Source organism: Scleropages formosus, chromosome 20 (assembly GCF_900964775.1).
Source record: "Scleropages formosus chromosome 20, fSclFor1.1, whole genome shotgun sequence".
Lineage (NCBI taxonomy): Eukaryota > Metazoa > Chordata > Actinopteri > Osteoglossiformes > Osteoglossidae > Scleropages > Scleropages formosus.
In genome coordinates, this window is record NC_041825.1 from 19929157 (window position 1) to 19943800 (window position 14644).

The 14644-nt window shown below is 45.6% G+C and overlaps 1 protein-coding gene across 5 annotated transcripts; it reads left to right on the forward strand.

Annotated features, from left to right (window-relative positions):
* The first annotated feature begins 253 nt into the window (after window positions 1-253).
* LOC108939968 (EVI5-like protein) lies at window positions 254-7817 on the forward strand. 5 transcript variants are annotated; one of them, XM_018761676.2, is made up of 8 exons: window positions 254-330; window positions 1027-1251; window positions 1441-1585; window positions 1691-1786; window positions 2270-2377; window positions 3130-3256; window positions 4028-4146; window positions 7528-7817. In XM_018761676.2, exons 2-8 carry the CDS (start codon window positions 1118-1120, stop codon window positions 7534-7536), a joined length of 738 nt encoding a protein of 245 aa, XP_018617192.2. In that variant the 5' UTR covers window positions 254-330; window positions 1027-1117; the 3' UTR covers window positions 7537-7817. The 5 variants fall into 5 exon arrangements, with proteins under 5 accessions (XP_018617192.2, XP_018617190.2, XP_018617191.2 ...); XM_018761674.2 differs by lacking the exon at window positions 7528-7817 and having other exon boundaries at window positions 4028-4679; XM_018761675.2 differs by lacking the exon at window positions 7528-7817 and having other exon boundaries at window positions 2270-2365; window positions 4028-4679.
* Window positions 7818-14644: the final 6827 nt, after the last annotated feature.

Consider the following 14644-nt stretch of genomic DNA (forward strand, 5'->3'; position numbering starts at 1 on the left):
TCGAATTCTATTGTCTTACCTAATTATTAGGTAAGACAACAATATGAATAGAATTCGACCTAAAAATGTTTAAGAGCGACATCAAAATTATGTTTATTTCAACGTTATTGATATAGGTTCAGAAATGCAAATTCACACAGTATTGTGGGTAAAACACCGTAAAATTTGACAAAATCCACGATTATATAAAAACACCAGCAGCAAGAAAAAAACAGCGCGTGCAGACGAAACCACGTGATTCGTTGCGTCACTGTAATTGGATAATAATCACAGCTCTGAGCGGAGCGCATTAGAGGTTCAAAAAGTTAATTAGCGGAGAGTTTTATCCTTGTAAGTATATTGATACATGCAAGCTGAGCTTACGGGAAATGTTTTTGTTCTTATAACTAACTACAGTTTCTTAATATAATAAAAAATAATACATTTCTGCTGAAACACCGTGACGCCACTGTAAAGAAAGCGCTAAAAGATTGAAAAGGCGAAAAGAAACTTAACCGAAACGCGTAGCACATTTATGATATTGCAACAGTAAACGAATAATAGAATAATCATTTGTAAATGCTTGTTCATTTCAGGGTCATGGTGACATAAGGATGCCTCACAGCTTTGAGTTTGAAGTTGTTCTGTGTTTGTGTGGGTTTTCTCCAACTGGTGACTCCAAATTGCTCTGTGTGTGTGTGTGTGATGGCTCTGCAATCATGTACTAGTGTCTTGTCCATGGAGGAACCTGCCTCCTGTCCTACACCATGCTCCAGATCACCATGACCCTGATTGTGAACATCAGAATCAAAAATAATTGTACTAACAAAAAGTAATAGCAACGCAAATGTTTAATACATGTTTGAATGCAGTGGCAGGAGTTTTGTATGTATGGTGGGGAAAAAATATAGATGAACCTTTTGTTGTGCGGAAATGTTTTGGGAACATTGTTTTTCCAATTTAAATTATTATAGTTAGGAGTTCGTTGTGTTAGAATTCACTTTACGAGCAGATTTTCAGGAATGAATTTTGCTCATTGTCACACAGAACAGAGGACACTGGGAGGATTGGACCAAAGTGCGGGAGAGGTTATCTGAAACAGAGGGACAGGCGAAGAGTTGGACGATCAGCAGTCAGAATGGGAGCAGAGATCCATAGACGAAGACGGAGGACGCGGCGAATGGTCAAAAGCAAGGGGCCGAGGACCAGGGATGACAAAGAGCAGGCCATAAGCACAAGGAGGACAGTTATCTCTCTGAGATTCCACACTAGGTGAGTTGGCAAGTCCTGCTCCTGTGATTCAGGGCAGGTGCTGTTGTTTGGGGCGAGGGCGTGACACTCATTATACAAGTGAATCTTATACCTGGTGTTGTACTCAGTTTTTAATAATTTCTTTATTAATTGTTGTTTTTTTTTTTTTTTTTTTTTTTATTTTTTATTAATGGTCTCCCCTTTCCTCAGTACCAGATTTATACCAAGGTTGAGCTGCCAGCAGGAGGTGGGTGCTGCCCTGCCAGAGAGGGTGCAGTACCTCATTGTGCAGAACAAAGGCCTGCAGGGGCAGCTCAGCGAGGTGAAGAGGAAACAGGCTGAGTCAGATTGCAAGGTGATGTCTCCTGAAACCACACATGCAAAACCTAGCCGGAGTCTTGGCTGTTTGGAAAGTGTCGTTAAGGTCAGCCCTAATCATATCCTTGTCTGTATGCAATAGAGTAAGCAGGAGGTGATAGCCGTACGATTACGGGAAGCAGGCAGCATGGCAGCTATGGCTGAGCTGCAGCAGAAGATAGCTGAGCTTGAGATCCGGGTATTGGTTTCCCATTGTGAGCTCCTTACAGTGCCCGTGTCCATCCTGCCGGCTTATTAACACAGCTCAAAAGCACCTGTGGTGTAAATGTACCATCAAAGCACACTAATACCTGTGGTACAACTGTCTGTGGTAGAAATGTACAATAAGCACAGAATGCAACCACACAGTGCCAGTACAAAGTATAAGTAGGCCTGAGAAATACTTGTATGACATAAACAAGACGGGAGAGCAAAGCAGCACACACGTGTTCTGCATTTCTGGGAACTTCTGAGCGTCTCAGAAGACATCCCTGCTGCTTTCCTGCTCAGGCTTGTTAACAGAATCCCTCGTAAACAAAACTACTTTCCAGCATGTGTACTCAAACTTTTGACTGGTGCAGTATGTAGTGGCGATGTACTAGCATAGCACAGGGCCCGGGCACATATGGTAGAAATGTATTTGCTCTATGCTGAAGTTAATTCTGGTGTTTCTGGGTTGCAGAAGGAGGAAGGGCAGATCCAGGGTCAGCTGAACCACTCAGATGCCAGCCAGTACATCACCCAGCTGCAGGAGCGAATCTCTGAGCTCAAGAACGAGGTCAGGTCCTTGGTATGAACCAGTGACACATCCATAACCCGAGCACACCAGGTGACACCAAGTAACAGTGGGTACAAAGACTTGTGGCTCTAGTACTGTACCTGTATTGCCTTATTACAGACCACCCCAGAGGCAGGAGCATAAGGTTGTGTGTGAGCAGTTTGTGATTTGAGGGAGAGTCATGCAAGTCACCTAACTCTGTCCTAGGGTCACAGTGGAAGTATTCTCGGAAATCAGACTGGCCCCAGGGAACACCCACCCCAAACACCATGCCCAAATCTTTGCTCACATGTGATTTTCTGTGTGCGTGTGCGTGTGCAAAACTGCTCTTAGACTTTTTCTCTTTCATGCACACTTGCAAGCTGAGAAGGATCACATCCGTGTTCCGCTGCAGAGAGCTGTGACACGGGTCTCCGTGCAGCAGGTTACTCATTCAGAGAGGAGCCGAGTGTGACAGACAAGCGTTTGTGGCTAGGCAGGCTTGGTCAGGGGCCTCTCCCTAGCTACCTCCTTCATGCCATTGTTTTTATAGTGCAGAGATATAAAATTGTTATGATTTGTGTTGTTTTGCTTCCTGTTTTTTTTCAAACTGTAATAAAAGAACAAGTATGCTTTGTTTTCTCAAAAGCAATTTTAAAGGTGACTGACGGAATCCTATAGATTCATTGCAGAGCAACAGTCACCCTTAAAAGTGCTGCCGAAGTGTATCCGGGCCACGCGGTCAGTAATTCCTCAGACAGTTTGTCTGACTTCTTTTTGTGCAGCAAATTATTTCTGAAGCACATGACAGATTGCAACCTCCGGTGGAGGAGGACTGGGAAGAGGAGGTCAAGCAGTCATTGCCACGCACTGAGGACTGTGAGAATCAGTCCAAGGACTCATCTCCTTATGGTGAGGAGTGACAGTCTAGAGCAGATGCAAAATACCCTTTCCTGGCTTTGTAAAACTAATTATAGTACCAGTGAAAGGTCTGAGTAGACCTGCTGGTGGAAACCAGTTTTCTTCATACAAGGAATTGGGTTAGCAAGTTTGAGCAAGTAATCAGCTGATATGTCCTCCCAGCTCTTCTGCAGAAATTCTCAGAGAATTGGCACACTTGTGGTTTCCTTTGTTTTCTTCTTCTGAACTCCTCTGTCTGCTTCCTTTCATTAAAGAATTGCATAGGTATACTCACCATTTGGTTGGTATTGTATGTCGTATTTTAAAAATAAAGAATCCCAATATAGGGTGCCAGGTTGTCCAAATGAAATAAAGCAAATTAAATGTAATCTGAACAATCTCCAGAGAACTCAGGGAATGGAGTGAAACAGTTAAGTCTTAAGACTTTGACTGCAAGTAATGTTTGTTTTTAGTGAACAAAGAGTGCAATAAAATTTCTTTTTTTGTTTCTCTACCAGGCTGTTCTAGTCTTTCCAGTCTTGGTATTTTTTTTTTTTTTCAGATCTGTGTTGATGCCCCCACCCACCCATTTTTTTCTTCAGAAAAGCAAGAAAAAAAAAAAACATTAAGAGAAAATTCAAAGCCTTATTGGAGTTGAAAGTTAACACACATGGGCAAAGTATCCTTAAAGCTGATCTTTTGAACTGTTTTAAAACATAGTTTCATGCCATATTTAGAGCCCTCATAGTCAGATCTTCATGATCCCAGTCCTTGTCTCCACAGAGCCTGAGGATGTGGTCAAGCCGGACGATCTGAAGGAATGCCCGGATCATATGCAGTACCAGAACCTGACCCATATGGAGTACATCCCTGCACTGCATCATGTGTCCCCAGTGAAGTGGGTCAGTTGTGTAAACCGTGTGGTCAGTGGCCAGTTTCTAGATGCTGAGGAATAAGGGTCTGTCCTATCACTTCCATTCTTTGTTCCTCCCCTCTTTAAGCATGACCTGATCAGACTTGCATTAGTTTGTAATTTTTTAAATAAGTTTTCGTGTGGCTTCTTGAATAAAAATATATAATGTTGATTTACTGAATGTTGCTGGAAATATGTTGAAAGAACCTTCAGTGTCAGTGTGCGTTTTCTGTGGAGGTTTAGTCCAGTGTTGTGCTGTTTTCTCTGATGCTTCCTGAACAGATAAAATGAAAGTTTTACAAAAGGAACAGAAGTATGAAGACAATGAGTTGGTTTGCTTGTTTGTGTTGTCCTCCTTATGCTGTTTTCCCTGGTTGTGCTGACATTTTGCCCATGTGGGTGAAACCGTAGTCAACCAGCATGAGCCACTGACTTCCGTTGTGGGAGGCAGCAAGAGATGCCAAGGGGCCACATTGTCGTTTTCACCCAGTTTTGTTTTTTCAGCACAAATAAACCCAGAATTCCACCAAATCTTATTGCTTTCATCGCTTAAAGTGAATGCTTTGTGTATTTGTGTGTGCACTTGTTTGAAATGGAACTAGTCAGTTTGTAACCCATATGTTATAGTACGTCCCCCCATTATATTAACACCAGAAGATCTCCACATTGCGTTGCTGGGGAACCTGCAATACCACGCAGTATCTGTAGATGTGTTAAAACCATCCGAAAACCTGGAAAGCTGTGGCATCTCCTGTTGATGATGGCTGAGTTGAAGTGACAGACTGCTGAGAGAGATATTTTTATGCTGTTAGATTCTTTTTGTAAATGTATGCAGGGATTGCATTACGTTACAGTACAACAAAAGCCAAATGGTCTGTAAGAGATTTTTGATACCATTGCACAAATGCTCCTCAGCATTTCTTGTGTTGCACATCATGACCGCTAGGTGGAAATGTTTCTTCCTTTTTGCCCCTCAGCATCCAACAGTCCCCTCTAATCAATAAATAAGAGACAGATTTCCGCTGTGTATGTTTGTAGGGTGTAGAGGTCCCCAAGTGGCTAAAACCCCAGCTTTTTTCCCGCAGCACTTTTAACTGTATGCTATACCCATCATAACTGATATATTTATTGTGTAGCTCTCTGGATCTCCCTAGAAGGGTTTGAGGTTTGGGCGAACAGTTCTCAAAGTGCCGCAGAGATTTGGAACGCTCTGCCCTTGGGGTGCTGTAATAGAATGCTGGACATAGGTGTGCAATTTCCTTGATGTAGGAAAACACGAAGGGATTTTCTAGGCCTAAATTGGTTGAGTTCCACAATTAAATATGGTACATAGTTTTTTAAATATGTGTTGATCATTTGCATGAAGACTTTACGGTCTAACCTGTACATATTATCGGTGACCATGCACTTGGGTATTTTTAGCTTACAGTTCAGGAGTGATAGAAATGTCCTTCCACAATTTGAGTGCAGAAAGAGCGAGACCAGTTCGGTAATGATACTCTGTGTTCTGGAATTCACAGTAGCTGCCAGAGGCCTGTGCCAAGGACTTGTGGTTAGCGTCTCAAAAGAAATCTGCTTTCTCTGAGAGCGAAATCCTGATCAGAGCATTTGCTGGACAAGCAGCAAGTGACTCTTGGAAGTCTGTCACTGGTCTCATCTCAGCAGCAGATATGAAGTTGACTCTTTGTGAGTGGCTTGATGGTATTGCTTTTCTGACCACTGAGTAACTATTGAAGGGTCACCAAGCCTGTGGGGGCAGGACCTACAAGATCCAGTGAATTTGTGAGTGATGGTGGACCACAGGGTTGCAATAACTCTTGAACTCTCTTGAACCCTTGGTAGTGCTACCACTTGTACAATTTTTTTGATGTACCAGGGTAACCCTAGTTTGTCTTCCCATCTCTGAAGTACAGCACGAGGACAAAATAACAGAAACACCACATGAAAATGGAGCTTGAAATAACTAAATAAGGATTACAAACGCAGCTGCAAAAGTGAGTCATATTAGGTTGAGTGCCAGTTTGCAGTATATGTCAACTATAAATGAGGTCTGAAAATTTATCACTGTGGTATGTGAGTTTTCAAAGAAACATGAGGCAAGTAATATAGTTCCAAAGAGGCCAAACAGGCGGTGCCTGAATTGTAGGTGCATTAGTCTCCAAAACATGCAGAATTATTTAATGTGTCAAGGGGAACAGTCTCAAAACTAATGACAGCATATAGCAAACATGGACAAAGTGCATCAGTAGTTGTAAGTTAAATCTCATCAGCAGGGATAGGCTGACACTTTACATTTATTTAATGCTTTTCTCCAAAGCAACATTAATCTCCCACCCATAATTATCTACCCATTTATGCAGCTGGATAATTCTACTGGAGCAATTGAGTATAAGTACCTTGCTCAAGGGCACTACAGCTGGAGGGGAGACTTGAACCTGCAACATCTCGATCCAACGATAGCAGCGCTAACCACCACACTACCTGCTGTCCCAGAATTGGCTACATAACAGTTGCTAAATCCCTGAAAACTACAGCCACAAAAATGACCATGGAATTGAATCAGCACCCCTGTGACCCAGTCTCAACAAAAACTATCTTGTGAGCTTCACAAACGCTGGAATTTATTGTAAGGCTGCCATTCAGAAACCACTTGGATCATATCGTGGTATAAAGAGCACAAAACCTTGACCCCTGAGCAATGGAAAAAAGTAATACGGTCTCATGAGTCGTCTTTCACCATATTTTCTATATCTGGACAGGATTACATTTTGGGAAAGCCAAAGGGATGCCTTCAACCCACAGCGTCTTTCGCAAAATGTTAAGCATAATGAGGGCTCTATAATGGTATGGGCAGCCTTCTTATGGGAGTCATCAGGTGCAACAATTGCTCTATGTGGACATATAGCAGCCAAGGAATAAGGGGGCATTTTAAGGGACTGGGTACTACACCTTATAATGCAAACACTTCACGCATAACATTCCCATATTCCAGGATGACATTGCCCACATACACACTCCTAAACAAATTGAAGTGGTTTTGTGGACGCCAGTATGAAGTCAAACGCCTTACAAGGTCTTCCCAGTCCCAAGATCTAAACATCATTGAACTTTTTTGGGAAGTTCTGGGGCAAAGAATGCAAATTAGATTTCAATCCCCTTCATTCATCAAGTAACTGGACACAGTTTAGGACTTGCATGACAGCATTTCAAGAAGGGCTGAAGCTCTTCTGAAAGCAACTGCTGGCCCTCCTCGTCATTAGATCCTTGATATTAATTGCTATTTCTGTTATTTTGTCCTTTGCCTGCGGTACTAACTGCATTTTATTAATCTTTGTTGTCTTCTGCTGACTAATGATATTTTTTCCACTAGGCCCATTGATCTCCTGGCCACATCCTTCTATCTAATGGCCACATCCTGTTCTCTGGAAAATCTGCAGGAGGGGGCGACCAGCCCTGATCTCTATAAGCCACAGTTCCACATGGCTCAGCTCTGAATCATCGAAGCCCGGCTGGTAATCGTGACCAAATGTGTCCGGGAGTTTTGGCTGGGCTATTAACCGGAGCTCCAATGTAAACTGTGGGCAGGAAGACAGTGGTACTCTGGTACAACCCTTGACCTTGTTCCACAGATGGCACGCAAAACAATGGAGACGTGCCTTCTCCATCCTGCTGGGACTTGGTCCGAGCACTCCAGTGGGCTCCCTCCCAGCTTCGAGAGTGGGGAACAGGGCAGCATGCAGGAGGTCACATGCTCTGGAAGGCCTGAGTTGTCTGGAATGCCAGGGTACACGGCGTGAAGACACGGTTGGTCTGCTGGACAAGCCGGCTGTTTCCTAATCGCCCATGTTACAGCGGACTGCTGGTGCGGAGGCCTCAGTTCCCAGGCTACAAGTAGCTTGACTGTCTTAGCCTGGGTTGTATTTTTGTTTTGTAAAATTTTTGAAAACGATTGAACTCCTGGTTAATAAAAGAGTTCAGAGGGCAGTGAAATGCTGCACAGAGTGAAAGTTACATGTACAGATTTTTTCTTTTTACTGCACAGTTTAGTGTTTTGAGGATCAGACGTACATTTCAGTTATATTTAGGACATGTATTCCATTGCTCTGTGAATATAGAAATGTGGGAAGTGTATGCTTGTCATTCATTAAGAGTTTACTGTCACATGCTTAGGACTTACCATTATTTTAATGAGTTACCAAATATCCCGTATCTGAAATATTTTGTACTGTGAAACCTTTAGAAAAAAGCACTTTTGTACCCATGTGCCTCTTAGATTCTTCTAGCAGCACTGATGACAGCCCTCCACCAGGAGGCACCTTTGGACAAGTGCTACATGCCAAGCTTTGCGTCTGTCACCATGCTACTTGAGTCGAGATGATTTCAAGCAGTGATTTGTGACGCCTGTCTAGCACTTGAGCAATCCAACGTCAGGGTCACCATCCTCAGTTACACAGCACCCAGGCTCCCAACAGATATGAAAATGGGGCTAAAGAGAAAGGTGTGAGAAGGCTCAGACTAAATGAGCACGCGCTCTGAAAAAGCTGTGAAAGTGGAGCTGGTGTGCACTTTGCCCCTAGATGCCTGATGTCTTTGGGCTCCTCTCATGATTGAGCAACAAGGTACTGCCTGTGGTGCGGCACTATGCCGAAATGAATATCTCTGAGGTCTCTTCTTGTACAGATGTCTGTGTCTGAGGTCAAGCTGGCAGCCCTACAGCTGCGCGTTGGCAAGATGGTACAACCCCACAGACCAAGAATGTGATACATTAGTGAAGTGAGGAACATCCAAAATCTCATGGTAACCTGAGGTCCTGCTCTTGATGACCCTGCAGTTGATGGCACGTTCCCCCTCGACGCAGCCGCGGGCCTGGTGGCCTCGTATCCATGCCGGTTCGATTGCCATGCAGAGCCGTGCATCTTCAATTCCCAGTGGAGTGCCATGTGCAAGAAGCTCTCTCCCCTCCCACACTTGGACCCTAAGACACACCACCCAGGAATGTGCTTTTAAAGGCACTTCTGTGCTCTTTTATCACCGTTATCTTAATCCAAGGTTTTTCAGACCTTTTTCCTGCTGAACGCCCCAGCTCTGTTCTGTTTCCCTGCGACCTCTGTTTCTCATCCCCTTGGCCCTGATTGTGAGAGTTTTGTGAGGCGTTCAGCTTGAAACTTCTGTGGTCATCACGAACTTATGGACCTGCAGGCTCTAGAACTCGCTCACGACTCTGTTGCTGCAATACATTTCAATAAATCTACATCAGTTACTGGTGACTTCAAAGAGGGCGTCTGGAATCGCGGTGACATTCCCCAGGAAGGGTTGCAGTGCGGGGTTCCCTGCTCCCTGCTGAGCTACTTGTGCTGCGCAAGAGCCAACCTTAATAGCTTCTCTTGAGAGATCCCAGTACCTTTGTGTGGATATCAGCTGTACGGCCTGGGCAGGGCGGAGCGGAAATTCTCCCCTTTTCACTAAATACATGTTGGTGATGGGATCCTCCTGGCTTCTCTGACAAAAACGGTGAGTGATGGGACACCCAAAATGGCTTTTCTAAGTCCCAGGTCATCGCTTCCTTCGCTGAGTTCTGAGACGTGGCTCAACACACTGGAGAGAGGGAGTAAGTGCCAAGAGCACCCCCCCACCCCTCAAGAGACAGCCTTGCCTTCAACAGTGCAGCGCTGCAGCTGAACAAAATGCCAGAGAGAAACGAAAAGCCTTTTGTGAAGCTGAACAGTTTGGGTTCCTAATTGCCAGATCTGTTTGACTTCAGCAATCCATGCAATTCTTTTAAATGTATGCCGCCTAAGAGCTACAGAGGCCCCTCTGTGCCTTTGGGCTAAACGGGCTTATCGTGGCATAAGTGCTTGACAATCTGAAAAAGCTGATACAAGTCTGTGGGTGTGTATTTTGTATGTATGGGGAATGGTATGAGCTGCCATTTCCTTCAGCTCTTAATAGTGCAATTAATATCCATGGATGGTAGTGGATGCGAAGGATAGTCTACTGTTATCTTTTTGACCGCCCCCCACCGCCGGTATGTGAACGGTCTGTCTCACTGTCAAGATCGGTGTCATATTCTACTGCCTTTCCTCTCACCCACCCCACCTGCACAGGTTTTTTGCTGAAATAAGGCACTCTACACTGATGACCACCGAGGTAATAGTAGGGGCAGCAGGTGGTATAGTGGACTGAGCCATTGCCTGCTCTCGAAAGCCCTGGGTTTGAGTCATTAATCCTGCTGAAGTTCCCTTGAACAAAGTGATGCATTACATTACCTCAGTTAGCACATACTTGTTTCCAAAGCGACTTCCAATGAACACTCTGTAGTGTTACTTTCAGCCCTTAGCAGTTACCTTATTCACCAAGGTAACTTACACTGCTACATACACTACTTAGAATGAGTTAGTCATACATACATACATCGGTGAGACACACTCTGACCAATCTACCTGAACAGCATGTCTTTGGACTGTGGGGGGAAACCAGAGTACCTGGAAGAAAACCATGTAGACAGAGGGAGAACAAAGCAAGCTCCACACAGACTGAGCAGGGATTGAACCCAGATGTTCTCGCACCACCCAGACACCGTAAGACAGCAGCACTGTGCCACATTATCAAGAAACACTAAAAATGTACCCAACTGCAGAAATGGTTATACCTTTGAAGTACCTTATTGTAAAAACTTCACGTTATAATTTACTTTTGTTAAAACTGGCAGTTAAATGATTTAGGGTAAGTGCCTTCATAAAGAAGGCTACAGCAGGAGATGGGATTCAAACCTGGGTCTTGCAAGGACACGACAGCAATTCTAACCACTATGCCACCTGCTGTCATGAGAATATGTCTAATAAGGCGGTGTAGCCTTTGTGGTACAAGTGACAACCTGGGCATGTGCCAAATGCATTCCGACCATCTGGTGACGCGTGACACGGCTCTGGGGTGACGAATTTTACAATGCAAATATTGTGTGATATTTTAAATGGTGGCTGCACTAGCAGTGCATCAACATCGAATGGTGTCAATATTGAGTATTTCCAGCAGTGTTGATACAGGTAGTAGGAAACCATTGCCATGCAGATCCAGTACCAGCACCTCTCTGGTCATCTAAAGTGGCAACGGACCTGTAAACGGATCCCCGTGTACATCTGCTGAGCGAGCTCCTCACCCCAAGGGTGTGCACGAGGCCTCCCTGCAGAAGTGCTTCCAGGAAATCGACGAACCTCCACAGGAAAGAGGGTTTGAGTTTCCTGCTACTTTCTCGGAGCAGAAAATAGATCACTCCTAAATCACCGCCTGTGGCCCCCTGTCATTAGACTGCTGGATTTCTTTATCTGCTCTCTTCCTGGACACAACATTCTTTCTAAGTTCTGCTGTCTTCGGCGTACCTGCTTCCCCCCGGGTGGCTGGTAGTGTAGTGATTAGAGCTGTTCTCTTTGGACACAAAGGTCATAGGTTCAAGCCGTTCCCTTGGCTGCAGTACACTTAAGCAAGGGTCTTACCCTAAGTTACAGCAGTAAGCTTACCAAGTGGTGTAAATATCTTAACATTGTAAGTTGCTTGGGGAAAAGCATGAGCTAAATTAATTAATGTAAATGAAGGCAGCTTAGTAGTTAGAGATCCTGCTGCCTATGGACCCAGGTTCAAATCTCCTTGAGTGTGGTACTTAACAGAAATTGTGCCAGTAAAGTTACTTGAGTGTATAAGCTGCTTTCGAGAAAAGCGTGGGCTAAATGTCATATGGAATTATATGCCGTCCGGGGATTTGAACTAGTAACTGCCTGTCATGTTTCCCAGTCTTCAACTCGAACTGAAGTGGTCCAGCTGGAAAAAACACCAATACCCCTCATTTAATTTACTTCATATAGGAGCCACATGTTATGACAGGGTGTCTAAACCATTGAGTTGTTGAAGTCACAAAGCAGGCAACTGTCAGCGGAAGCCTTGTCAGAGTGTAACAAAGTTGTGAAATTCCGTGAACAAATTGCAGAGTTACCGTTCTTGCTGAGAATTTTCAAAGGAAGAAGTTGGGTGATAAGGGGTGTGGGGGCATAGCAGGTTTGGTTGAGCTCTGCCGTGCGGTGGGTCTGGGGTTCGAGTCCTGCTTGGGGCGCTTTGCGGCAACCTGGTGTCCTGTCCGGGGTGTGTCCCTGCGCCCCGTGGAGCTGGGTTAGGCTTCGCGACCGCACTTGGAACAAGCAGTTGTAGATGTTGGGAGAGTTCAACATTTCGCATCTGGATTTTCCAAACATCACCATTTCATTGTTCTGCAGTGGTGCTGGATGGTAAGTACCCCCTGTGCATGTCCACATTTACACAGGTCTTTAACCACCCCAGAGCTGGTATGTGGGGACTGTTTCGGACTTTATATTTATAGCTGATTGTCTTTGTAATTTCCCTAAATGTACACTGTGGTTCCTTCGTGCGAGCTGACATATGGGCCGGTTCTGAAGTCATCTGAGAGCATCGCGAGCCGCACGGCCGTTCCCGCTGACAGCCCTCCCTGTGCTCTGAGGGTCGAGGTGCAGCTGCTGGTGAGTCAGCGCCTAAGAGAGTCTCCACGGTGGAGGGGGACTCCGGGCGTGGCAGCCCCGCTCTCCCTCTCTATGTGATGAGTCAGAGAAACGTGCTCCGCAGGACCGGGCTTCTAGGGGAAGTTTGGCTAACGCTGTCTGCTTTCAGAGAGCACTGAGGGAAAGCGATGTTAACAACTGAAATGTAGGTTTTTAGAAGCAGAGGCGACTGCTGCTGACCAGGTGAATCAGCACCAAATTTGGAATAAATGCTTTCATTTTTCTTTTTGGCACTAGGTGTATAACAAAAATCATTCTCTCTACTAGAGGGATGCGGTGGTGCGGCGTGCTTGGCCGGGTCCTGCTCTCTGGTGGGTTTGGGGTTCGAGTCCCACTTGGGGTGTCTTGTGACAGGCTGGTGTCCCATCCTGTGCGTGTCCCCTCCCGCCTTTTACTCTGTGTTGCCGGGTTAGGCTCTGGGTCACTGTGACCCCACTTGGGACAAGTGGCTTCAGCCACTGTGTGTGTGATTCTCTCCACCACTACCTTACCTCAGCCTCAAGTGACCCGGCAGACAGTTCAATACTATGAGCCTCAAGTAGACACCAAGGATGTCTGAGGTGATTTGCACATCCCTACACTGCTTGCCTCTCTTAACCCTCTTCTTCATGCACTTTGATCTTGGGATACTGGTTGAGAAGGGTCAGCAACAGATCTCTGTTCTGGGGCGAAGCACAATAACACTAACTAATCCTATCCTTGGCAACTATAGCCATCTAGTAGTCGGCATTCATTTTTGCATTATTTTTTTTAAGCATCTTTTTAATATGCTGCCCAATAACTGTTTGATTCACTCATAGAACTGTCAGAGATATGCCCCTGAAAAAAAAACTCACTAAGAGAGTAGAAACGTGAAGATGAGTTAGGTCACATTCAGAAATTACCTGCATCATCAGTGCGAACCAACCAGGAGATCCATTTGGAGCTAAAATGAGTGTATGAACTGGGTGTCCAGGAACAAAAATTGAGAGCTTATGCTCTACAGGAAATGGGAGCATGTTGAGTGTTGTGGGGGCCTTCATGATTTGGGAGGGGGGTCCACAGCCTCCAGGCTAGGTTTTGCTGGCCCCAGCTGTGTGTGGTTGTGATATCATTCAAAGTGTCCTCTGTCTCTTCAACGAGAAACTCGGTGTGCAGGTCATCGGCAACACGACTTCCCCTCAAGCCATTATCTGAACGTGCATCAAACGAAAGCATCCGGACACCGTGGATCTAGGCCTCCCAGCCAGCGGAAACCACATGTGACAACATAATGGCCTCCCCCTATGATACACACACTGAAGGTGGCGCGAAGTGACAGGGTTACCGTCGGATAGCGGTCTGAGAAGCCTGATATTTGATGGCCGCTGCTGGAGTAGATTATGTGCGTCGGGTATACAGTGGACTGGAAGATGACACTCTGGTTCAGAGGTTAGGTATGTGCACCCACCATGCTGTTGTGGTGTTTCTGTGTCAGGATTTCCCCCAGGAGCCCTTTGCCACGCCAAGGCTGGAGGAGTCACTAGGGAGGGGAGGTCTATCTCCAGCTTACATCCCACAGCAGACATGGCAGCTCTCCATTCAGACACACGACCCAGGGTGACTCATGGCTCTCCCAGTTACCATCTCCTATCACGTCTGGTGTTCGGCACTCCCAGCATGGTGATCTGAGCCGCCTTCTCCACCAATGAGAGGCCACATGTCCACTTGGGTGCCGAGCAGTCGGATAGCACGGGGGACAGCGGTTACAGACAACCCCCCCCGGTACGAACGGTGTGCGTATGTGCCTCGTCCTGGAGAGGACGCCATGCGTGTACCTGCTTGTGCCGCTCCTCATCTGTCAGCAGGCGTCGGGTGCTCCATCTCCAGGCATGCCTTCCTGCTAAATCCCCCGCAGTTAATATCTGAGAGATCACAAGAAGTTGCCTGCTTGCCTCGGGTCTTCTC

Coding starts and splice junctions, on each gene's coding strand:
- LOC108939968 (XM_018761674.2), top strand. CDS start 1,118: ATGGGAGCAGAGATCCATAGACGAAGACGGAGGACGCGGCGAATGGTC. Junction 1,787..2,269: donor TAGCTGAGCTTGAGATCCGG/GTATTGGTTTCC, acceptor TCTGGGTTGCAG/AAGGAGGAAGGGCAGATCCA. Junction 2,378..3,129: donor AGAACGAGGTCAGGTCCTTG/GTATGAACCAGT, acceptor CTTTTTGTGCAG/CAAATTATTTCTGAAGCACA.